This window comes from Chlamydotis macqueenii, chromosome 2 (assembly GCF_036417535.1).
Source record: "Chlamydotis macqueenii isolate bChlMac1 chromosome 2, bChlMac1.mat, whole genome shotgun sequence".
NCBI classification, from domain to species: domain Eukaryota; kingdom Metazoa; phylum Chordata; class Aves; order Otidiformes; family Otididae; genus Chlamydotis; species Chlamydotis macqueenii.
Genome location: NC_141557.1, coordinates 56935358 through 56961112, shown reverse-complemented (window position 1 = coordinate 56961112; position 25755 = coordinate 56935358). Strand labels below are relative to the sequence as shown.

Genomic DNA, 25755 nt, shown 5'->3' with positions numbered 1-25755 from the left:
AATGAATGTCTGTGAACGATTTTATCTGTCTAGGCCATCTGGTCTTCTATGCAGAGACAGGCTTCTTTTCACATTTCTGGCTGTGGTTCTACATTTACAAACATGCAATGAACTAAAAATTCAAAAGCAGATGATGTGAAATGGATTGCTGGGGTGAGTCAGGTAAAAGACCAGGCAAGTGATCTGGGGACAAAAAGTCTGGTGTAGATGACCCTGTCATGAGTACAGTGGTGTCTCTCGAAGCAGGGTGCATTACATTATTGTACTGGATTATTCCTGGGGGCAGGACTGCTGTGAAGGAAAACTCTGGCCCACTAAGAAGCTGTGAAAAAGAGAGACTGGATTTCCACCTGACAGCAGATTGTGAACACAGCGTTTTGTGAACTGAAAAGACAACAGTACTTTTGTTGTCACTGTCAGATTAAGTACTCACAGCAGGGAGGGAAAGTTTATGAGAAAACACTGAGAATTGCTTTATTCTAAGAAGTAGAACTTCTTATGTGATATTACGATGATAACCAAATCATAACATCTGAAATTGGTAGCTACATGAACAATGACAGAGCACTGAGATAATACTCTTCAGGTTTGGTGAAAATGATACAGAAATAATCACAAAAACAAACATTCAGCTTACCATTTTGCTTAGCTAGAGCTGAGTAAGGAAATGGAATGGAAAATGACAGACAAAATAAAGACCTGAGAAAAACCACAGTGTATCACAGCATGATTAGACAAATCATTTTGTTACAATACAGAGTGAATGAGATGCAGCAAGAAGATGCCAGTAACTTTCTAGACCTATTGAAAATGTACCACGAAGACAACAGGAAGAGTAAGCAGTGACACACATAGGATTTGAGACTATGCAAACTCTAGAACTAAATATTTTGTTCCCAGAATTTAGAGATACATTTCCTCCATCCATTATGCGTCAGGATTTTTTTTTTTTTTTTGTCTCAGGGTTGATTTACCCATCCAGCCTTTTATTATTTACTTATTTTTTTTTTGTGAAAATGAGAACTACAATATTCAACCAAACTTGGTCATTCAAATCAGAGACAGAAACCTTTTCCACCTCAGTGAAAATGTTTTCTTTGTATACCCTCTAATGTTGGGCATCTGGGATGCTAGTACTTCAATGCTGCAGGGAACTGAAAGTCAGTCTAAAATCTTTCAAAGGACTGTTAGCAGGGAGAAAAGTGAGAAGCTAATGTGGCAAGCTATTTGGAGCTATTTATTTGTATGTAAGAACTCAGCATTATGGAGATGTAAACAAATATTGCACCTCTAACTTTGCGTGAGATTGTGATAGAAACATTTAATATTCCCCACTACTTTTTATCCCAGCACAATGAACAAAACTTGAGAAGAATTCTTCAGTGACTCATCCTGTTTCAGCTGCACAAAACTCCTGACCAAGAGCAAAGACAAGAATATTCTTTCTGGGCTAAACCAATTCTTTTAACTGAAATAGTATGTAGCAGCTGCCACCACATTTTGCCCACTTACTTGGAGAAGGGCAAACTACCTTAAGTGGGGGTGTAAACAGTATTTTAGGAGATGTTTTCAAATATCCAGGCAAAGAGCTAGACATGTTACCTAGATCAGATAGAATGGCTTGTTACTGGCATGAATTAAAAGCAACTCTTCTGTCTATGAGCTGCAAGTACATCCTGTAGCATGCAGATAAAATGTGCATCATCAAACTTCTTAGGTCTAGAGAGATATAACCGTGTCCTTTCAGATACAGGGGGATTTAAGATATTTAAGTTTGAAAATGTGTGACACCTTATATTTTGTGTGTTCAGCAGGCACATATGTTAACTAAAGGAAAAAGTCTTATTCAAGGGAAGCTTGCAAGAAAGGTGTTAAATCTCAGTTTCTCCACAAATGAGAAATATTTTCCAGTCATTATATGTATTTTTCTTAACTTGGCATACATACAACTAAGCTGTGCTTTGATGTGCTCATTTTAGACTCAGAATGCTGTTTGTACAAAAAGCAAGGCATAAAATAAGCCATTAACAGGGGCAGAACTGTAACTTTTAGGCCAGGGGAAAAAAAGCAGTGTGTTTCTCAGTTCCACCAATACAAACAAAACTTCACCTCTTTGCACTTTGTTGTATTTATCTCAAACTTGCCACTGTTCGCTTAAGGAAGAGAAAATGTAAAACAATTTTGAGTGAATTTTTTTTGCTAGCCCTGTTTCTTAATATAGCTGTGTCTTGCAGAATTACTATACAGAAAAAACATGTCAAGGGTAGATTCCACACAAATGATAAGCCCCAGAGCACCAAAAGGCAGACAGTTCAAGAAATCTGCAAATCTAAACTGATTGTGGTTGTGTGGTTTTCATGACTGACATCAAACTTCACGCTTTGAAAAGACTATGAATATTAATTAACTGTGACCCTAGGACTCTCAAAACTGATTCATCCATCTCTGTTAACTGATGTCTCATGACAGATTTGGGAACAGGAAGATAATCTTTTATTCCTTGCATGTTAGTGGGAGGAGGCTCTGTTGGAATCATATCAACAAGTAAATCTAGGAAACAGAAATTTTAGCATTGACTGTGATGAAAACAAAGTTGGAGAAAGACTGAGAACTTCAGAAGACTGAGAACTTCATAAGACCCCATTACTCATTAATCTGAAAAGCAAGTTAGTACAGTGCCCTCAGAGAAGTTAGTCTACAAAGCCTTTATGGGAGAATCGTACTCTTTGAGTTCTAAAAAGCTTGGTCCAAATCTTATCTTAGCTGGCTGCACAGACTTCTGAATACAGTACTCTAGGGTTACACACAAATAGCTGAGATCAGTCAACATAGCATAAAAACATTTAGAATGTCGAGATATCTAACGCACCAATCATGAAACCTATCAGGCTAATTACAAACTGCTGGTCTCAGTCAGTTATTTCCATAGCAGGTCCAAGAAGTACTTACTGGATTGCTTATCTTTCCCTTGGGTTCTGTGATCTTGCCCTATTTACACTACTTTATGTAACAACTTCTTTGTTCGTAGCATTTATTTCCTTCTGCAGGACAAGGGACTTAATTTCTCTTTCCTAAAAAAAGAAAACCAAAAATGCCCAAAGCTCAAGAAGTCTGTACAGTATACAAGAAGCCTGTACAGATACATGTCGCTGGATAAATGTTACCCTAAGTGTCTAACTGCTGCTGAGTTAAATTACTAAGTTAAATGCTAATTGCTAAAGAAAACCATATTAGGTATCTTTCTGCTGTTCTATATGCCCAGGATATCTTTTAAAATCTGCCTCTTCCATGCTGAAATAATGCAATGAAGAGAAGAGCAAAATGAGGAGATCAAAAAAAGTATATACTTTTTGCAGCAGAATTTATCACTTAGAAAACTGCAGCTGAACTCTTTGCAACAACAGTAATTTTAACACTGAGTCAGGGCCTATTTCAAATACTACTGAGGTAATGTGGCAAGACCATTTTTGGAAAGAGGCCTGCTCACACTTTGGGCAGAATGATCTTGAGTTTGCACCTGCCTAAGCAGTCCTGTGCCCTGAAATGAAAAGGCATCTTCAGAAATAGTCTCCTAAATCAGAAGTTTATACATGCCGCCTGTTAAGCTGAACAAAGGACAGATTGTATTTCTTGAAAACTAGGACTGCAGTGGGAGATGGATAAATTGTAAGAACTAAGCCATTCTATTCCTGCTAATGTCAGTAGAAAAACTGTCTAATGCAAGGATCATTGTTAGCATAATGCTCCACTGCTGGAAGTGACAATGGAAAAAAAAAATAAAAAATCAGAGACCATGCTAGGTCCCAGCAACATCCCCTTTTTGACATTGCAACGTTAATAGAGGTGATAGTACAACCACTTAGTTGGTCTTAATCTCCTGTCCACTGTAAGCCAAAGCAAAGGAGGACCTGTTTACAAGAACAGAAGGGCATATGCTACTTGTGATTTAAAAGGGGCCTGAACTGTCTTCCATTTTTAAAAAGGGATCTCTGAGAGGAGTCAGTGAGATTGCTTAGGCAAAGAAAAACATCACAGGAACAAACCCATGTGGCAGTATTTCTTTGACACAATGAAATCCCAAAAGAGATGAAACAACGCCCAGGGCCAGCAGCCCATGCTTCACTGAACCACATCTGAAACTATCAGAGGGAAAACAGCTCCCAAAGACAGACAGATCTGGAGGCAGATAGAAAAATGAGGAGATCACAGTATGCATTCAGAATTTTTGATAAAGAAACAAGACCAGCAATTTGTCTGTTTGCACACATAGTTGGTAAGGTGAAGTACCTGCTCGCTCTGCTGGCCTTGTCACACACAGGCAGGGACACTCTATCAGGGGAGAAAAGGGAAACTGCCTTCACTGTGTGTTTTTCTTAAGGCCTGTAGTAGGTGCAGAGCAGCAGTGTGGCTCTTTGAGAACACTGTATAGCTCTGAAGCATAATACTGTTTGATGTACAGGAAGACCACACTTGCTGTTGTTAGAAAGGGACCAAGGAGAGGAGGCCTAGATTAAGCTGAGCTCTTCTCCCTGTCCTTTTCACATTCACACAAAAGTACACAAACAGCCAGTCCCAAGTAATGCGAGTAGGACATTTTAATAGTAGTACCTCATCACAACTCCTTTTTCAGAGCCTGCTGTTGTGTTTACACTTAATCCCTCTCTTCTTTCTCCCAAGCTACTTCCGACTTCTTCCCAGACGCAATGATATTTCTATGTAGTCTAAATTGGCAGCTTTTGTGTTTTGCATTTCCATTTCTGTATTGCTTTAAAAGGATTGTTCAATTCTGCATAAAATGTCCTTACCATTCCAGGTGATTTTCAACAAAGGCAGACATTGGGCTGATCTGTACAGTGTAAGTGTCATTGGCTGAATACTCAAACAGCCCATAATAGGGATTGAAGAGCTCTTGAGACAGAAGGAAGAAGAATTCTCGGGAGGGGCCACTGTAGTCCAACCTGGAAAGGAAACGGTAAAAAAGATAAAATGAGGCTCATTCCCATTTGAGTGAATTTTCTGGGTTTTGCCTACACCAGCTGCTGTCTAACACCTATCCCTGAGCAGTCAAGTGTTTCTAACATGGTATATCTCCCCTCTCAAAACTTGATTCTGAGCCCTGAAAAAAGTCATGATGCTGAAACTTCACCACCATCCAGGCTGATCTGGAAGGAATCATAACTTGGATACATCCCTTAAGTAGTTTATTTTCCCTTGTTCCAAAGGCTTAGTAAATTGGAGGTACAAAGCCCAGCTTTACCTTAGTCAACTGGCTAGCAGAGGGCTAGCTTTTTACTGAGTGGGTTTGGATCTCAGTACGGACCAGACATCCCAGACTGAAGCAGAAATTGTTCTCACTTTCCTACACTGAGATGTAACCAAAGATACAATCTAGCCCCAAGGATGCTTTCTTAGCTATAGGTATAACCTCAAGGTCAATACTGAACAAGACCAAGTTCCAACAGAACTGTGTCTCTTAACATACAATGGTGATTCCTCAGTTGTTCCATCCAAGCTCTTCTACTTTTCTGACAGTTTCAAAAACATGTGGTACACCTTAAGCTGTGCTTTGTCATTGCATGATTTTGCTCTGTAGAGATTCACCTTTTTTCTTGGATTTTTTTTAAACTCAAGTTTTAAATCAAGCTGTTACCAATTATCTCAACTTGAAAAAAAAAGCTTCATGAATGCATTAAGCCCAACTGTGATATATTTATTAAAAACAGACTGTCCTCTAACAATGGCAGGTATGCTTTTCAATTTAAAATAAATCTACATGTAGCAATATGAACAAATTATTTGTAGCCATATATAACATGTGCCAAAAGATTTTCTGAGGTGGGCACTATTCCTTCTACTTAACAAGTTTAAAGTAAGTGGAAAACTCTGCAGCTGGGTCAGAATGCTGTGTATTATGTTTGAAGTTATGGAAGCATAACCACAAGGGGTTGAATGATAGATTTGTGCAACTAGAAAGATGATAAAGGGCAGGTTGGCCCATCCTCCTCTGTTTTACATCTGGACATTCAGTGCTTTTCTCTTTGAGCAACTTTAGCTCTAGGATCACACGGTGAGATTAAAGCCACAACAGCAAAATAGGATGGTAATAAGCCCGCATGAACCACTAGTGCTAATCATGTAACAGATCTGGTTCAACGGACATTAGAATACTGGGCTAAGCCTGATGATGGCTGGAGTAAAGAACTACAAACAACACCTGTCTATATTCAAAAACCTCCAGGGAGGGACTAGGTATTGCATTTCTGGGCAACACATTAACTCATCATAAACCCTTCATAGCTCATTTTCAATGTCATTTTAGCTTTGAAACACGTGGGAAGTTTTGCCAATAGAGCATCATATGGCTGTACAGCATCAACTCTTCCTTTCAGTAGGGAATTGGTATCTTGGAGTCCCTCCAGCAGAACTTGTATTAGCATTAAACAACAGAAACCCTGGGAGAATGTATCTTCAGATGTAAATTAATCAGTGAAGAATGAATGAATTTGCAAACCAAATTGGTTTGTAATTTCTCCTGAGGATACCATGCCACACACAGTAAGTTATTAGAGAAGTGAGGAAAACAACATGACTTTGGCCAGTGTTAGCATACTAGAATGCTATTCCAAAAATGCAAACTGAGGTATGCTGCATGTTTACACTTTACTTGCAAGCCAGAGGCAAAACCAGCTGTGAAAGACGACCTGTGTTAAATAATACTGAATCCATGGAGTATAAAAAGTAAGACTTAAGAAAACCCCTGAGTCACTGAGTGACTTTCTTTGAGACTGGTGACTGCTGTTTTTTACTGGATCTAACATGTCCCAGCTTGACAGAAGCTCTTCACTTGACATGCCACGTCAGGGCTGAGAGTGTTAGCAGTTGCTGCACATGCTGAGAGCTGCCCCAGAGCCTCACCGTTCTGGTACCCTTCAAACTGAAATCCTATCCATGTGGGATTTTTTAAAAAAAATAAACTTTATATACAAAGCTACTTAAATACGATTTCAAGCCTTTGTCATATAGAACACTGGAAATAGGCACAACTGTCTTTCCATTATAAAAGCATGTGGATTAAGCCTCAGTTACAACGTAGCTCTTGAGGTGAGCCAGGGTGGCTTTGACAGGTTCTGTTTAGATTTGGAAACAAAAGGTCAGAGGCTGCCTTTAATCATCCAAGGATGGCTCATAGATTTGTAAGGCTGGCAGAAAGCCTCCTGAGAAAAGGCCTTCTCAAGAGACTTCTATTACTTTCAGCTTCCAACTGAGTGAACTAAACTGTAAAGACTGAGCAGCATTCACGTTTCTCACTTCAGCCAGAAACAAGAAATCCACACACGGATAACAAATGATCGTTAGATTGCATGCAAAGCTGAAATTTTTGAAGCAATACCAGATCCATTTTGAAGAGTTAGAGTAACAAAAGGAATAAAGGTCTGGTCTCTTGTTATAGCCCTGCAACTGATTCAGTATGTAAACACGGGCCTGTAGTTCAGTTTTGCCTTCCAGCCAGTCAAAATACCTATGGCAACAACATGACATTAGATTTAATCACTTAAATTGTCATTTTGAGACATCTATATGGAAGGTGCTACAGGAAAATGAAGCATTATTGCTATTGTTATTTTTAACAAATGTTTGAGCTGATTAAGATGAATCACTCACTCAGAGTTAAGACAAAACCAAAGAAACATTACGTAACAAGAGAGGCTCAGACTTAGTCAACTCTGTAAGTGTTCTGCAACATAACAGCTACTTCAAAACTGATAGCATTTAGTGGTTCCCCTACCCTTCCTCGCCAACAAACGTGACGTAGAGTTTGTTCCGCTGGAGCTCCTTGCGTGAATATGCCATTACCTGGTTGAAGGTGCCTTCCAGCAAGTGGTCACGTCGTATAATTAACCTGCAAAGGGAGGCAGAAATAGAGATCTAATGATTGAGTCTTGTGTGAGCCTGCGAGGCTGAAGGGAAACAAGAGCTGGTAAAGAGAGACACTCATTTTCAGAGAAGTTAATAAAGTTTCATCTACTGGTGCACATGCTACTTGATCATTATGGGTTTTGAGTGAGTTGTTTCATGACGCTTTTCTATATGCCTCAAAGGTTAATTTCTTCACAATGCTGTGATTAGGCTCTACTTAAGACTCTGTAACACCCTCTATGTACAAATTTGTATGGTAGAGGGTGCTGTGAGTTTCCTGTGTACATGAGGTCACAGCTTTCTGTGACTGGCCCCAAACTCTTCCTGGATTTAATCCCGTGAATGTCCATGGAATTACTGCTTCTGTAGTAGGGTAAGCAAAGGGAGTATCAGCCTCTGATTATACAACATACCTTGCACTCCCCTGCCAACTTCTAAAACAACTTAATGAATAGTATATTTAAACACCATCTGTGCAAGAAATCCTTCTTGTTCATATGTTCATGGACATTTTAAGACAGCCTTCTAAAAGGTATTTCGTGTCTGCCTTGGACTCACTTAGCAGGACACCAAAAGGGGTAACCAACGGCTAGGACGCCCCAGCTCTGTATGAATAATTTGATGATAACGTTTGCCTGGAATAAATCGCTTGGCTTCACACTTTTTTTTTCCACAACAGATGTGATTTGGTAGGAGGCCAACCTGATGCATAAATTCAGCCAGATACCCAGGAAATACCTTAGAAACATATAGTCCTTTGGCCAGGTTGGATAACTAGATCAAGCACAAGTAGGTACAGACTCAGACGCAAACTAACAGATGTCTGGTAAGCAAACTCCACAACCAAGTGATAGAGATCCCCAAAATAAATGAAGAGAGGCAGAAATCTCTCTAGTTCAAATCCAGGAGGGGCACCAATACAAAGAACTACTGAAAGTTAAACTGGCATGTACAGGCTAAATTCTGTAGGGTCATACTCTGGTCCTGACTTATACTGATATGTAGATCCAAAGCATTTGCAGTCACTCCATCATTACAATGAAATATTTGTTAATATTCTCTCGTGGATGTTTGCCTGAATGGATAGTTTTCCCACTAGCAAAAATGTTGGTACTACGACAGTAGGAATACGAACATCCTTGTTAAATAGGTAGGAAACAGGCATGTAAGAGAATATGACTCCATAAGAAATAAAACTTCCAAACAAAAGCTTATTGGAGGTCACTCTTTTGCAGGATATACTAAAATCTTACCTCACCTTGATGGTTCATGTATAAAATGCAATCTCTGGTGTGTTTCCCACTTCCTATCAGTGTCTTCTTTCACGGATAATGATAAAAGACAAAGCTACACCATGTTAGACTATTTGAGTGACTTGTAATGATACTCACTTAATTTTACCTGGACCTTGCCCATACCCTTTGGCTTCAAGTTTTCGATAGAAATTGCGCAGCTTGGCTTCAAAGTCCCTCCTGTATGGAGAAGGTGCTCTTGCACTTGCTCGCTGCAGTCCTGGTGGGAAAATGAACAGCATCCTAAAGTGTAAGGGGCTTTAAATTTTTCCAAATAATGTAGCTGATGTTTCCAGACAGAACTGGCTAACAAATGCATTTGGAACTTTTTACAGGTATACTGTGCACACAATATTATTTATGTTCTACCTGGCATTAATGGAGTTGTAAGTTCCTATAATTCAGTGATTGCAATGACATCCAGGCCCTATATTCTCTTCACTAAAAGAACTGTGTGTGCCTTTGTGTTGTCTCAGCCTTTAAATATGATTGATCTGAACAGAAATTCAAGGATCAAAAAGGCATGAGAAAGATTGACATGCATAACTCTCACTCATAGTCAATGGTATATAGGTTTTCTTTCCCTTTTGCACTTTTAAGAGATCTCTCTCCTCTGCATTGTATAGGAGATCTCCTTACTTGGCAGGATTAAACCTCTGGAGCTCAAAGGAAGACTTCTCACTGGAGCCTAGCACCCTAGCCAAGCTGGGAATCGGGTTTCTCTGAGTTAATCTGATTGTGTATTAAACACTTCCAGCTATCAACACAAATCTCCTTTGTGTCATCAAAAGAAATGCTACATTTTCCTATTATAATTCACACATACAGCACTTTTTTAGCAATTTAAGACCTGATTTGTTTTGAAGTCTGCATTCTCAAAGTAGCTGATTAGTCCTTTTGTATGAACAAATGCCATGCCATAAAGGGTCAAAGAATGGATCCATGAAATCCCATTTCTCTATCTCATTACAGAAGACAATAAAAACAGGCTCTTTTATGAGAAATGTGGCAGAAAATCCTCCACAGGAAGGGAAAAAAAAAAAAATCACATTTAGTGGAAGTACAAAGTACCATGGCTGCCAGGAGGGAAGGACATTACTAATTGTCTCTGCTGGTAAAACAGAAAGGCATATTTACAGGCAGTGCACAGAGAAGCCCTTGCGACACTCTTCTGTTAGACTTCTTTTCCCCCAGGACATAAGAGAATGGTTGTTTTCATGGGCTATTTAACCAGTGGCAGAAGTAAGCAAGCAGACAGTATGTTGCTGGAAAAGAAAATTTGCCCTTCTCTTTTCACAAGAACAGGTAAAGACCAGTGCAGTTCTTGTAACATTCTCCAAAGTCATGTTCTCATGAAAATCTAGGCTTTTGTCTTGCAGGAGACTTGTTTCTTATCTGTCCTGATGCTGATGTAGAGGAGAGGAACTGTATTGGCCATGGTGATCGAAATCACTAATGACAACAGGACATTCTGACAAAACACTGTCCTCCTATAGGCAAGGCTTCAGCATTTAACTACTTCACATCAAAAAACCTTTCAATTTTCCACAGCCACCTCCAAGATTTGAATGTGTCTTGTCCATTAATTTTGTTTGAAACCAGATAATTTAAATGAATATTTAAAAAGCTCAGCCAAAATTGGATTTCTTCAGATCACATTTCTGTTGATTCTCTCAAAATGGACACTGGACACAGCCATGCAGTGAGACTGCGGTGGGGGTTGTGTATCTTGGCAAAAGGGAGACATTAGCTCCTCAAATTTCTATAGCATAAACAATAACTACAGAGACATACCACAGCTGGAAATAACCTTCTCAGACAGCATGTCTTTCTGGAAAATATGTTTCCCGCCAAACCCAAGTTAATGGGCTCAACACGGGAGGTCAGACTAGATGATCAAGATGATTCCCTCAGGTCTTAAAATAGATGAGTCTTGGGAAGAAGAGAAGTCTTTGCAATACTGAGTAGAGGAGACTGAACTTTACAGGAGTACTGGAAGGATTGAAATACACCTTTGATTTGGAAGCTGCTCTTTGCTCCTGTCATATAACATGAATGTGCTTCCGTGTTAGTAAGTTATGTTTGGAGCGCACCATTCTCTTATCCTAATCCTTTCCAACTATATAAAAAGAAGGAAAATATGGAAAATACCTTCTTCCTTATGGGCAATTTCTGATCTCTGTTTTTCAGCTACTGTTAACATTTCAACAGATACATAACAGCAATGGCAACTGATCCAGAAAAAAAACAACGGGGGTCAAATTCTGAGCGGGCACTGGAACTACCAAGCTGACAACTGATGCTGGTTCTGAATCGTCCCCTTTGTATTTATTAGGACAAATACTAGAAATGCAAGATTTTGTACTATTTTCCCCACTCCCTTACCTGGAGAATTTTGGGGTGATGAACAGGGTGAGCATCGAGGAGAGAAACTATAACCAGGGTGGAAGGCAGCCTGCAGTGGTATGTAGGACATAATATCCTCTTCAAAAAGGCTACATGGAAAAAGTGATAGGCAGAGATTTGGTTCACGTTCATCACATGAAGGAAAGTAAATATGCAGTATGGTGCAAATCTGTTGTGGTCATAAGTTTGGGTACAACTCTGAACTCGTGGATTCATGAAATCCACAGGTTTCCCAAATCAGGCATGGTCACCAGTAACAAAGAAGAACATAATTTATTTTATTAGAGGTTTCATCCTAACACTGTGGCTCAATCTACTGGTAGAAAGTAAAGATCTGAGTCTACATAGTAAATAGGGACAACTTCAACACATTAGAAATGAGAAGCAAAGACACACATCTGTCTCCAAGGTTGTTTTTCTTGGGTCACACATTTTCATATAGCTCAGCTCTTTGACTATTTGGATTAAGTTGTAAACTTCCTGCATTAGGTAGCGCTAAACAGCAAACCAAAACAACTTGGGTAATGCAACGTTTCCAACTAAGACCAAGACAATAAAATAAATCCTTATCTGTGCTGAACAAAAGTAGCTAGGACCTAAAGACCAATCTCCCTGGTCCCAATAAAAATTGAAGCCTTATCTACATTACTCAAACAATGCTCACTGCACTGTACATCGAGGTTTCATTAGTGTGACATGGCCCTGTGTGTGTGGGCAGTGCTGCTGCAGTAAAGCTAGCAATTTCATGAGCGGTTACATTATTTACTTGTACTGAGAAAGACAAATATTTTCCTCTTCTTTAAAAAAAAGAAATAAGAATTTTCCACTAAAATGAAAGATTTCGACCTGATTCTTTTTTTATCTGCTACTTGATGGTAACAGCTATATTGACTGAGCTAGCTGGGGATGGAGTTTACTGCACTGATGGAGGCTGCCTTCCAGGAAGTAAGAGCTGACAGATACACTCTGGCTGAATTATTTCGAGTGACTATCAGTAACATGAATCCTATTCTAATTAAAAATGACCTGGAAGATTTAACAAAATCTTTTCAATTATGCTGAGAAAGAGCTAGCCAGCTTCTCTGGTACCATAAGTAATGACATTACGCTTTTGATCAAATTGATTACCTCAGCAGAATTACTAAATCTGCATCACAGGACAACTTTTCAAGCCCATGTGTACCCTCTGTCCGAATGTAATGGATCTTCTCCCTAAAACATAAATGATATTATTGAGGAAAAAAAAAAAAAAAAGCAAGCATGCCATTATCAAGGCATTAACTACTCATAGAGTTATTATTCCTTGGTATTTTGCCAGTTCCTGTTTCTCTCCTTACAAAAATAGCAAACATCTTAACTGCTTGATTCATTTTGTAATCTCACGAACAAACTTGCAAAAAAAGAATCTATTTATATCATTCAGTTTCCTGATCCAAATGCAAGAGATTTTATACTATATTTTAGAAAACAGAATGATTCTTAGTCCTCCAAGCTCATGCGTAGCACTATAGCTAAGGTCAATGACAGATAGATTTTTTGTTTAAGGCTACATCTAATATACAACCTTTTGTTAACAGAACTTCTCATAATACCTCTTCCTTTACCTGTGTCAGTTCTGTCTGGCAAATAGCACTCTAACATATATTTGTTATTAATTGATGACACAGAGGTGATACAGTATATGTGTAAAATAATACATTTTGTTGTTTAAATGAATGATAATAAGGAGTGGGAAACATAGGGTAGGATCCTATCAGCAGATTAGGATGGAAGATACAGATCTACACCCCAGTCTTTCAGTTTCTAAAGCATGGCAGTGTTCAAGAATATTTATTCTAGTATCAAGTCAAAGGATTCCACCTCAAGTCAAGGATGTGCTTTAGTACTTTGCTGGGTGGGGCTGCAATGTATTGCAGAATCAAGCCCTGCAAAAGACAGACATTTGCCTCCTAGGAGTTTGCTTAAGACCTGCTGTATGAGCATTAGATGGTAGGTTGGGATCACTCCTGCCCTAAGCTGCAATCAAAGCAATGACCTGGAGGCGAAGGGCTCAATATCCTGTTACAAATCTCATTACGCACTGGCTAAGCTGTCTAGTCCCCATCACTAGTCAATTTTGTTCTCTGCTCAAAAGGAGATAAAAGCATTATCTGTTCTCTGAGCAATGAGAATTGAAATTACAGTTGAGAAAAAAAACCAGTCTGGAATAATTTGATGGTGAAGATAAAAAATCCTCAGTTACAGAAATGTACATCTTGAATACTGGCAACATTTTTCATTCTGTCTCCCTGATTTTATTTGAATGTATTAATTCCTCCAGGAAGGAATTCTAATCCTCACACCCATAGAATGGTTAGAGATGGAAGGGACCTTCAAAGGTCATCCAGTCCAACCCCCCTGGTAAGGAGCAGGGACATCCCCGACTAGATCAGGTTGCTCAGAGCCTCATCCAGCCACCCAAAGAACTCTTTGTCTGGTCCTCGCTGGTAAACAAGTCAGTAAGGCTATCAGCAGAAATTGCACTGCAGGAACTTGAAGGTCCTTGCCTTACTCTTCCTTTCCTCCTTTACCAGTCCCGCAGCTGCACTTTTTACTGCACAGTACAAACTAAATTCTCCATCAAACTCTTAGCTGGTGCATACTGGCATTGCTGAGACTGACTAATGCCAGCTTAGGTTCTTGGCCAAAACAATTAATTTAACCTTTGGAATTAGAATGAGTTTAAATTGTCCTGTACTTTTCCTAATAGGAAAGGAATGGGTATAAGAAAACGAAAGACACAATTTAATTACTTTGGAAAGGACTTCCATTAAGTCATAAGTGAGAAAGATTAAAGGCAGGGGTACAATCTGCTTCACAATGTTCCTATTTCTTTATAAAATCTAGGGTGACTACGTCCACGGCCTGGGTGTAAATCCAACCATGAGGTAAAATCCTGGTTCTGCAGAAGTTACAGGGGTTTTGCTGCTGACTTCCATTCAAACACAATTTTAATCCTATCTTCTGAAAAGCAAAGTGATAAATGTAGGTGAAGACAGAATTTTTGCTATTCAGAAATACTTAGAGCAGAAATTGGGTATGTCACTACTTGCCTACAGTTATTTTGGTTCTTCTTACTTCTTGAGCGTCTCTGGAAAATAACCATAGTAACTACATAGACTCTGGTGGTCCACACCTACTCCTTAATGGTGACAGTTCCATATGGGGCCCAAATACTACAGTTACTGGAATTTGGTTTTCCCCACTACACAAAGTCCTTCCTGGAATTTGGTTTCAGCAGTCTGGAAAAAAAGTGGTACCTGAGCGCATGGTTTCTGGCCAAGCTGGGCTGACGCTCCTGCAGCATCTCAAAAATGTTGGGTTGGCGTAGAAATGCAACAATCTTGTCATTGTAAGCTGGAAAAGAAAAAAAAAAAAATTCAGAGGCTTTATCTACCATTGAGAGGGCCTGGTCACATCACTGTGACAGTGACTGCACTGCGATCGAGGCACAGGGCAACATGAAGCAGTTCATGTGGTTGATGAGAGGTTCTAAAAAGCATCTTTGTGAGCACTGCTTTGAAAAGAAATGAGAAACTTGGCTTACCTAGAGGTAATGTCTCATGATGGTGCTGGTTTCGAATAGCTGTTACAAGACTATTGCCTGGTCTGGCTAACAGAGTAACTCCTCTGTTTCGAGAGACTTCGGAGGCCTACAACATTAGAGGAAAGGGAAAGAATGATCAAAACTGACCATTGCTAGCACGTCAGTCAGTAAAAAGGTTTCTCATCTTTACTTCTGTGACCTTCAGAATGGTCCATGATGCTGACTGACTGAAGGACAAAAAGTCTGCATGAAAATTGTAGCTTTATACTTCATCCAACTTAAAAAAGGCAGGTAATTCTGTGCTTCCAAATGGAGGGACACAATTATCCACACCTATCTCATATCTCTGATGCTGCAGAGAAAGCACCAGAATCCAGAAGTAAAGGTACTGCAGTGACGGAATTCTCTGGTTCAAAGAAAATAAAATCTCTGTGATATACAGTCTCTTGTTCTAGCATAACTGCATTTACTTCAAGGTTTTTACAGCAATGTTAATTTGAAAAAAAAGAAAAAACCCACAACACTGCAACATGTTCACTTAGCATTGTTGAAGGGAAATTTAATACTGGAAATAACAGGAGGAAGGTGTATCTATGTAGATCACAGGGCAGAAAAGGGCTATCTCATTGCAAAAGGGGGTTGCCTAACCTGCATTACCAGAAATACAATTTGAATTATACACATTGAAAAGAGAACATAATCCGAAGAGCTGATGAAAAGGGTAATAAGAAGGAAATTTATTATGGCCACTTAACTGAGGCACTTAAAAAATGCCACTATCCTAAACATAGTATTTAGTGAAGGGAATCATGTCAGGAAGGCAGATACATTAAAAGGTGGGAAAACACTTAGGTATGGGGATATTAAAAGCCATAGAATGAGGTCTGGCAATCTGTCTTCAGTAAGTCATAACTTCGTAGGTAACTCTCTGGGGACTTGCGCAAGCTGAGGGGAACACACCTCTCTCTCATATGTGTTCCTCCAGAATATGGCCATGGTGAAGCCAACAGAAGAGTACTGCTACAAAATCAGTGTGAGGACACCCTGTATCAGGACAAGATGTATTAGGAATTCCAATTGGCATTTAACTGGACTAATGGCTGCTCCTTTCTCACTGCACAAATTGTAGTACTTGGCAACCACTTCAGGAAGAAATTGCCCCTGGTTCAATATTTTAAATGCTTAGCTCTGCATCCAAGCAAATGGTGCCAATCCATTTTCAGTGGTACGGCCAAATGTCACGTCTTCCAACTGGATATAAATGAAAATCGAGAAACTAAATGTGACTGGCAAGTTGCCTTTGGAGCACATAAAGCATAAAGAGTTTATATGTAACAAGATACCAGTAAATGCACTTGATACATGTCAATACACAGGTTAAACAATGAAAAATATTAATGATTCTAATTAAATAGACTGTAATTGAAAACATAAAACTGCTGTGAAAATGCATGGTGAATATTTCACTCTGTCATTCAATTATGATGTCACTTGCACCCATTTTATATTGGTATACATCTCCCAACTAGAAGAGTGTCAGGGAGAACAGTCAAGCCCACATGGACTGATATGCTAAGCTTGGTCCAACCCTTCTCACCTTTAAAAAGAGGAAGAACTTTCAAGCAGGTCATACACAATTCACTAAGTCCCTTTGTGATGTGCTAAATCTTCTGCCTCTGTCTCCTTCTCACATCCCCATGCGCCAGCTGACACTGCAAGTCAGTTTTTGCCCTGTGAGCCAGGCATCCACCCTGACAGGCACCATGTGGCCCTTATGGCATTCACTCTATGCTATGGAAGAAGGAGGCAGCTTAGGTGCAAGAGGTGCCCTACTGCCATAACAGGCACGAAGCCCTTCTGGGAAGAGCCATTTCCTGGACAGCGTAGTCAAGACCACACTCTGGCCTGTGAGTGGCTGTTAGCAAGCATGTGTGGGACGGTGCTAAGGCATCATGTTGTGCTCAGCTTCTCCACTTCCAGGGAGCTCTGGAGATCAGGTGAGGATGCCTCTCCACAACCCCTTGTAGAACGGGCTTGCGTATGAGTGCAGATGGTGGGTGAGCCTGTTTTTAAGGGTGATCTCTCACTCATGTTTGCCAAAGACAAATCCCGCGTCCTTGTTGCTACACATAGATTTACTGAATAGATGGTAGGAAGGGAGAAATGAAGGTGTAACAGAGTAGTTAAACCCCAGTCTCCTACAAAAATTAGCACCAGCTTTTATTTGCTCCACATTTCAGAACTGCATGGCACTTCTTATGCCATCCAGAGGGACCTTGACAGGCTGGAGAGGTGGGCCCGTGCCAACCTCATGAAGTTCAACCAGGCCAAGTGCAAGGTCCTGCACCTAGGTCATTGCAATCCCAGGCACAAATACAGGCTGGGCGGGGAATGGATTGAGAGCAGCCCTGAGGAGAAGGACTTGGGAGTGCTGGTGGATGAGAAGCTTAACATGAGCAGGCAATGCGCCCTTGCAGCCCAGAATGCCAACCGCATCCTGGGCTGCATCAAGAGAAGCGTGGCCAGCAGGTTGAGGGAGGTGATTCTCCCCCTCTACTCTGCCCTGGTGAGACCCCACCTGGAGTACTGTGTCCAGTTCTGGAGCCCCCAGCACAAGAAGGACATGGACCAGTTGGAGAAGGTCCAGAGGAGGGCCACGAAGATGATAAAAGGGCTGGAGCACCTCTCTTATGAGGACAGGCTGAGAGAGTTGGGGCTGTTCAGCCTGGAGAAGAGGAGGCGCCGGGGAGACCTGATAGCGGTCTTCCAGTACCTCAAGGGGGCCTACAAGAAAGATGGGGAGAGGCTGTTTAGTAGGGCCTGTTGCAATAGGACGAGAGGTAATGGTTTTAAAATAGAGGGGGGTAGATTTAGATTAGAAATTAGGAAAAAATTTTTTACGATGCGGGTTATAGAACACTGGAACAGGTTGCCCAGAAAGGTGGTGGAGGCCCCATCTCTGGAAGCGTTCAAGGCCAGGCTGGATGAGGCTCTGAGCAACCTGATCTAGTCAGGGATGTCCCTGCTCCTTGCAGGGGGGTTGGACTAGATGACCTTTGAAGGTCCCTTCCAACCCTGTCCATTCTATGATTCTATGATTCTATGATTCTGCCCAGCCTGCAACTGGATCCTCCTCTTGCTCATGTCAACTGGTTTGTTTTTTTCGTTGTTGTTTTTTTTTTTTTGTTTTGTTTTGGTTTTGTTTTTGTTTTGCTTTGGCTAGCTTTCCAGTGATGCTGAGTTGTGCGCCTGAACATATTTCTCCTGAAGCAAGAATTCAGAAAGGAAATGTGTCAAGAGCCTGTGAACAGAAACATCTGCTTCTTCCTTTCCTTCTTCTCAATTCCAGTTTAACAGCTAAAGTAATCTAGATTGTAAGAATCCAATTCTGTATGCACCTTAAAATAATAAACTACACACTCTGTGATGCTGTACTTCTCTTCATCACCATCATCAGGCATCACTAATGCTGTGTTTGGATCATGGTCTTCACACATTTACACCTCTAATCAATTTTACTCCGGCAACACAACAGAAAAATTCCCAGCTGTCTAATTAATTTCAATTCTGCTAACATTCCTCTTTCCAATCTTTTAGCTAATATAGTACAATTGTTTGCTCCAATTCAGTGTTTAATCACAATCGGCTTGTCTACTTTGACTTTCTAATTGAATCATTTAATTTAGATTAGCACACTATTCTCTAATTAAAAAAAAGAGTGACCCCTCTAATGATTTACTGACCTGGTTCATCTAGCGCATGGTAATCGGACAGATTTATGTCAGGGCTTAACAGCTTTGCAATTGATCCTGGGATGCTGCAACCAGAGTGGAGTCCAAACTATCACAGGAGCCTTTCAGCGGTATAATACCCTTTCCTGGGCTTTATATCACTGCTGGATTTGAGAGGCTCCTGCCTGTTTGAGTACTGCTGCTTGCTTGTTGCAGTTTGGGTCAGTAAGAAGGAGATTTATAGATTGCTATATCCCAGTACTTCCTCTGCTTTTCTTACTAATCAGAAACTCTTGCCTCTCCATTATGGATGCCTGCTTCTTTCTTATTTTCGTCTTTAAAATGTCTACCCTATAATCATACATGTTGATTTCTATTACAGATGGAAAGTCTCTTAGAGGGCATGGAAACTGCTTCTGACCTGTTCTGTTTATAGCAGTGGTAGAAGGAAATGAAGCGCTTAGTGGCCTATCTTCTTTTAGTTACTGATGGTCAGTATAGCTACTTGAACTTTTCTTTCAAAAATCAGGTAACAACGTCAATCACATTTTTCCTGTAAAAGACTGATACCCTGAAAGAAGTGCTTACTACAGAATCTGTAGCATTTTTGTCAAATTCATATATAATACCATTTAAAATCGATGTCTAGTGCACATTAAATGTTTTTACAGAGATCCTTCATTTAGGAGAATATTTCAAGACAAAGAAAAGCATAAATATTACAGAATAATTTATGAAATGAATGCTTTCTTTCTTGGAAGAGGGAAATAGAGTGCTATTATATGCACAGGTAATTTTTTGAAAAACAGCCCACCACACAAAGATTAAGTGATAAAGGGCAGTTTTAATCTCTGCTTGGACTGTTCATAGTTGGGGTGGGCCATGAATAAAAGTACTTGGAAGCAACAGCCAGCCTTCTACAGAAGCTGTGCAATGGCTATTTCTGTTCTCTACTGAGAATGAATTTTAAATGTCATAAAACAAAAAAACCAGCCATATCTGAGAAAGCATATTTTTATGTTCCAATTTCATGAGGGAATTTTAAAAATGCTAAAAATGAATTCTTTGTTAGTATTGCAAGGTATTATTTTCAACACCACAGATTATTAGGCAGGAATCAAGGCCACATTTTGATGAGCCAAAAGAATTTAAAAGATTCATGGATGTCATGGAAATGAGTGGAGGAGATCACTCCACAACCTATTCACTGGACTGCCTCTGGCCAGGGAGCTCAGAAACTTACTGGTGACTAAGACAAAACTGGCTTTTGCACTATATTTTGGCCTGAAAATATGAAGAAATGGAAACCCAATACCCACATAATCATTAGTTCCTATAGTGAACCATTCTCACTGAATTTCAACCCTGCCTTATTTTAATTGAATCGGTTTGGCTTTTACTACCAAAACTCAATTCCTATAATGTCTGTCCTTTCCCAGATTAAACAGATCTTTCTATTAATTTTCTAAGAATTCCAGATATTATATTTGCCTTTTTGTCCACTGTTGAGTACTGAGACCACAATTTCTTAAAACTATAATAATTTCTTTATGGTGACTCAGCTAAGAGCCATTGCTGAATGCGTGAAGCTGGGGTATTTCTTTTTTTCCCACTTGGGGCTCATCTGCCTATGATTTTTTGTCTGCTTTTTCCTCAGCTGATCACTCAGTGTCACAAAGTCCCTAGGAAGTCCACACAACACTCTGGCAACATGTTTGGCACTTGGGCAGGATGTCAGGTGTGTGCATCAAGGCAGTGGGGTAGAGTTTTTCCTCTCATTACCCTGCCTCTTTTCTATACCCTCTCTGGCACCTGCAAGCAATCATGACTGAAGCTGCACTGTTCTGCTCTCCTTCAGGCTCATTTGTGATCTGTACATGACATTCAAAACTGGTGGTTGTCTTTTCTGGTCCTTTATACTGTCCTGGTGACAGATTCCATAGGCCACAGGACCTGCTCAGCAGAGAAACCAGCTGGACTGCAGACAGCTGACACATGGCCAGGACAAAGCCTCAGGTGTGTCCCTACAGACATGATTAATAGGACAAAAGCACATCCAGATATATTTGGAACAAACAGCATGGAACATGTGGCTTTTAATAAATGGGCTGAGTTGCAAACGGTTGAATTTTTTCCTTGTAAATGGTGGGCTTTTAGGCATCAATACAAAGTCCTTGGAAATCAATGGGAGTCCTTCCAGTGGAGCAGCAGATATTTCCAGAGGGGAAGCTACTGACCTCAACAAGGGTGCAGAAGCACTGTAGGTCCCAGGCCACTGAGACTGCAAGATGAAGATGCCAGCACTGATGACTCCCTAGACAAAAGGCTCTGTTTCATTGGTAATCATGCCAAATCAGTGGCCTCGATGAACAGTTTACAATTTCTTCAGAGAATCATTACTCAAAAGTATTCAATGCTTTTCACTCCCTTCCCTTTCCTTGGTATTTTGGAATTATTGCAAATTGTTCTTTGCCAGCCTTGCCAGCACTTGCAAAACCAAGTGTATTTTTTTGGCTAGGTCATCTGAATTGCTCAGCAGTGTTTCTGTTCCAGACACAGTGAATTTGTAAGCAAGCCCCAGGCAAGCACAGGCTCAAATATGAATCATCATGCAGGTGACTTTCACTTTCACATCAATAATTCAGTCACAATAGCAACAGTAAACTGCGGGCTGTTGGCACAGGGAAGTTGCTCAGTTGGTGGGAAGATATGATTGAAACACATCATAGAATAGTCCGGGTTGGAAAGGACCTTTAAAGGTCATCTAGTCCAACCCCCTGCAAGGAGCAGGGACGTGTCTGACTAGATCAGGTTGCTCAGAGCCCTGTCCAACCTGGCCTTGAATGTTTCCAGGAATGGGGCATCCACCAGCTCTCTGGGCAACCTGTTCCAGTGTTCTACCACCCTCATTGGAAAATATTTTTTCCTAATATCCAATCTAAATCTACCTCCCTGTATTCTGAAACCATTACCCCTTGTCCTATCACAACAGGCTCTGCTGAAGAGTTTCTCCCTATATGATAAACTGGTATCTTTGGAAAGTAAGTTCCTATATTCACCCAAGATGGGGAAGCTACTTATGCCTAGTCTGCCTTTGGTCCTGAAGTACTGACCTCACACACTAGTCAGCTCCTGATCCCAACCCCATTTGGCAGTGGGAGGTGTTCAGACTGGTCCTGCTGCAATAAATTTTAATGTTAGTTTCACAAGCATTTCTCCAGATGTTTTTCTGGAAGAGGAAGATCCTTTGGTGATAATTAATCTCTACTCATGTTCAGCTTCAATCTTTACAAATCTTCAACTATACGGATTTGCTATATGAAGAATTTGATTGCCGGCACTTTTTCCTCCTTAAATCCACGGTACAAACCCAGGATTTATGCTTTTATCAGTCCTGCCCATGCCCCTCAGTGATAAAAATCATCCCCATGAAAAATAGGAAAGATGTTTAATGTGATTGAAAGCTAGGGAAGTGAACCTCAACATACATTAGTACATCTGCTAGGGAGCGTATCTCTTCAGAGCACAGTGTCACAGTGGGGAATGAAGAAAGATATGAGGCTACTGAGTATCAGGCCAGAAAAATAATGAATTACTTTCCTTTACTAAAGCAAGACTAGGATGTCAAATATGGATTCTTTTAAAATCTATTTTGCCATCATTTAATTTTGGTTATTTAGTTTTCCTTGTTTCTTATTTTACTCTGAAAATGGTCAAAATGTAAATTTTCATTACCAGAAAGCTCTGAGATAAACCCTTTGGAAAGAAAAAAAGTCCCTTATTTCCTTTCGAAGATAAAAATCTGCAAGACAGTCTGTTTAAACACATTTCAACGATAAGAAGTGCTTTTAATTCTACAGAAGATTGCTGTCAAAAGTTACTGTATTGATGCTAGCACTGTTACCTCTCCAGCACTGTAGCTACGAAGTCGCTGAAGATGTTGCCTGTGAGTCAGGTGATTAGGAAGACGACCATTCTGCAGCGGGATCCTGGGATCTATGAAAGTGGTAGCCCGGCTGTTGTGGTCAACGAAGAAAGACTGAAACACACAGGAACAATGGTTTTTTTTTGTAAGATTGCCAACACTGTGATGGTATTGTGGGGTCATAAAGTTAAAACCATTGGCAATCGTGTCAGAAATACCCTGTTCAGGCACAGTCCATGGAAGATCTCTGCAAACACCACAACCTTCTTAGCCAAAGCTAGAATAGCTCTTGGAAAATACCTGAAGCTACGTAGGTCAAAATGATGTGTGATAGCCAAGAACTAAACAAGACAGAAGAGAATAAAATTACCAAGGAAAACTGCTTTAGCCTTTTTGGGGGTTCCAGAAGTCATTTGGCAAAGCTTCACTGGAGGCAGAGACACTATGCCAAATTTTGCAGTCATGACAGATCCAAGCTCAGGCTTGAACTTTTTTCTTAGTCCAATGCTGCCTTGGCTAAGGTGTGATATTCCACTGAAAGACAGAGGGTCACCACTATGCTATATTTGTTCTTGAACGTTTTTTCTGCTTCCAAATAACCCTGCTTGCTGCTTGTGTTGTTTAAACCAAACCTTCAACAATTTTGAGTCAAGAAGGAAGGAACCTTTAGCGATCAATGTGCTGTGTTAAACAAGAAATTAGTTTTGATGGCTCTCTTACCTTGCCCTGCTGGTCAGTTTTTATCTCCCAGCCACGAGGAAGCTCCAGTTGGGTATCAGCAAACATGTTGATAAAATTCACTAGGTCTCTGTTGTGCTGATAGCGCTCAAAATTACGAGCATCTCTACGGATCTTCAGAATCATATGCTTCAAACAGGTACTGTTAGTGAAGACTCGATAGGCACTCTAGGAGATGGAAAACAGAAATGAGGAAAACCAGTTCTGACATCAAAACAACATATTTGGTTATTTCATGGAACATACATCCAAAGAAGTGAAACAAATCCTATTAAAGAATCATTTCCACCTCATTGATTTGATTTGATTAACTAGTTTATACAAACACCTAGAAGAAAGAAATACAATCTAGAAAGCGAAACATCTCACACATTCTGCACAATTAGCTTGTGCGTAAACTGCCTTTCTAGTGCACTCCAAAAAGATGCTCAGCTAAAACACCACACACTCAAGATGCAAGTAGTTGTGTCTATTTTGTTGCTTTCATCGGTGTGACTGGATGATGCCAGAGAGATGCAAAGACAGCTGTGAACATGTATTTATGCTGTAATTCAAATCAAGATGCTTGTGATACGATTCGTGAACTTAAGAGGACTGCAGTCCAGATGTCTACATCTAAGCTTTCTATGTTATTAATGGTCACTTTATAGCCAGAGGACAGAAACAGACACTTTCAATTGTCTATTTTTGGAAGATACGAATCGTTTCCTGGAACTGAATATTTGTTTCTGCACTGACTACAAAGCATGTCAGATGAAGATGTTTTCATCAGTGAGATGAATGCCACCCCTCAGGCAGCTAGTTGTACCTCATAATGGACATTAAATAGACCTTTTAGAGGAACGTGCCCTGAGGCAGACCTGAGTGAGTTAGTGCTGCAGAACAGGGGCCACTATATTTGTTGCCACAGTATATTCAAGGATAGACCACCAGAAAATACACTTGCGGTGACAACACTTTTTCTCATCTACAGGCTGCTCTTGGGATCTTTTACTTCAGGCAAAAACCTCCACAGGACAGGGTAGGAAACTCTAAAAAAACCCGCAACCCTTCTGAGCATTTAAGTAGAGAGAAAATGAGTGCATTGGTTCTGTTGGTCAGCCCAAAGGATTTAATTACTCACTAGAGTAATAAAGGATCACTGGAGGACTTGCGTTTCCAGTGAAGTGAGCCCCAGTGTGCACACCTGTAATCCGTCCAGAGAATCTGATGCAACAGCTTCAAATTCTCAATTTCTGTGTATTTTTAATGCATTTTAACCACCATAATGCAATAAAACATTTACAAGTATTATCTTTATTATGTAAGGATTTATGGTGGCGGTAGCACTGAGAATATTCCCTACAGCACAGGGTCCCTAAAATTATAGCAAATTGGTAAATGTTATGAAATCACGGAGATATGATCTCTGCCCTGAAGATGTGACCTGGTTATGACCTAGGAAAGCTTCAGGGTCACAAATTGCTAAGATCCCAGCCTAATCCATGACAAAAGTTGTATTTTGATCTAATGTGTGATCAATGTCTGAGTATCTCTTAGCTGCACTAGGGAAACAAAAAATGTAATGTAGTTTTATCCCTCCATGGAAATAAAATAACTGAAAAATGAGAGCCTTTCCCTTATAGTTCTAACTGCTGGATAACATTTTCCAATCCCAACTTCATCTGCATAATTAATAGCTTTTTAATAGGGGCTTGTGGTTAAAATATTACAACCATGTTAAACCAAAAGTTATGTGGGCCATTATTTCTGTACAAGTGGAATCTGTATGACCATTTGACAGATGTTTCAATAGATTATTTTGGCTCTGATATTAGAGACAACTTTATAAGCTCAAACTGAATGTCTGTCTTGGCTTTTTAAAATTTCAGTGAGATATAAAATGGAGATTCAGTCTTTTGTGAGTTGTTCCTTACACCACTATGGAATCAGTCACTCATTTTGCAAACAATCATGCTGAATGAAAATGATTTTGCTCCCAGCTATAAATCATCATATATCACCCTGTCAATGGAATAAATTATGTGCACTCCGTGACCTAGTTCAGGCAACGGCAGATGAGTTCACATGCCCCTTCCTCTGCAAGATTTCATGGGCAACAATCTCTGGCAGATGCTTGGAGATGGACAGCTGGCTTCAACCCACAAAACGCCACAGCCA

General features: G+C 40.1%; 1 protein-coding gene across 2 annotated transcripts in view; it reads right to left on the bottom strand.

The window, feature by feature from the left end:
• Positions 1-25755, bottom strand: part of HECW1 (HECT, C2 and WW domain containing E3 ubiquitin protein ligase 1) — a 265943-nt gene that overhangs the window by 31749 nt on the left and 208439 nt on the right. For both annotated transcript variants that reach the window (XM_086743039.1, XM_086743038.1), the window contains 9 exons: positions 23578-23763; positions 22837-22971; positions 15202-15307; positions 14915-15011; positions 12744-12827; positions 11595-11704; positions 9309-9429; positions 7787-7900; positions 4806-4958 (listed from right to left, as the gene is read on the bottom strand). In XM_086743039.1, the coding sequence (XP_086599165.1) occupies positions 4806-4958; positions 7787-7900; positions 9309-9429; positions 11595-11704; positions 12744-12827; positions 14915-15011; positions 15202-15307; positions 22837-22971; positions 23578-23763 (1106 nt within the window). The remainder of the gene's footprint in view (positions 1-4805; positions 4959-7786; positions 7901-9308; positions 9430-11594; positions 11705-12743; positions 12828-14914; positions 15012-15201; positions 15308-22836; positions 22972-23577; positions 23764-25755) is intronic.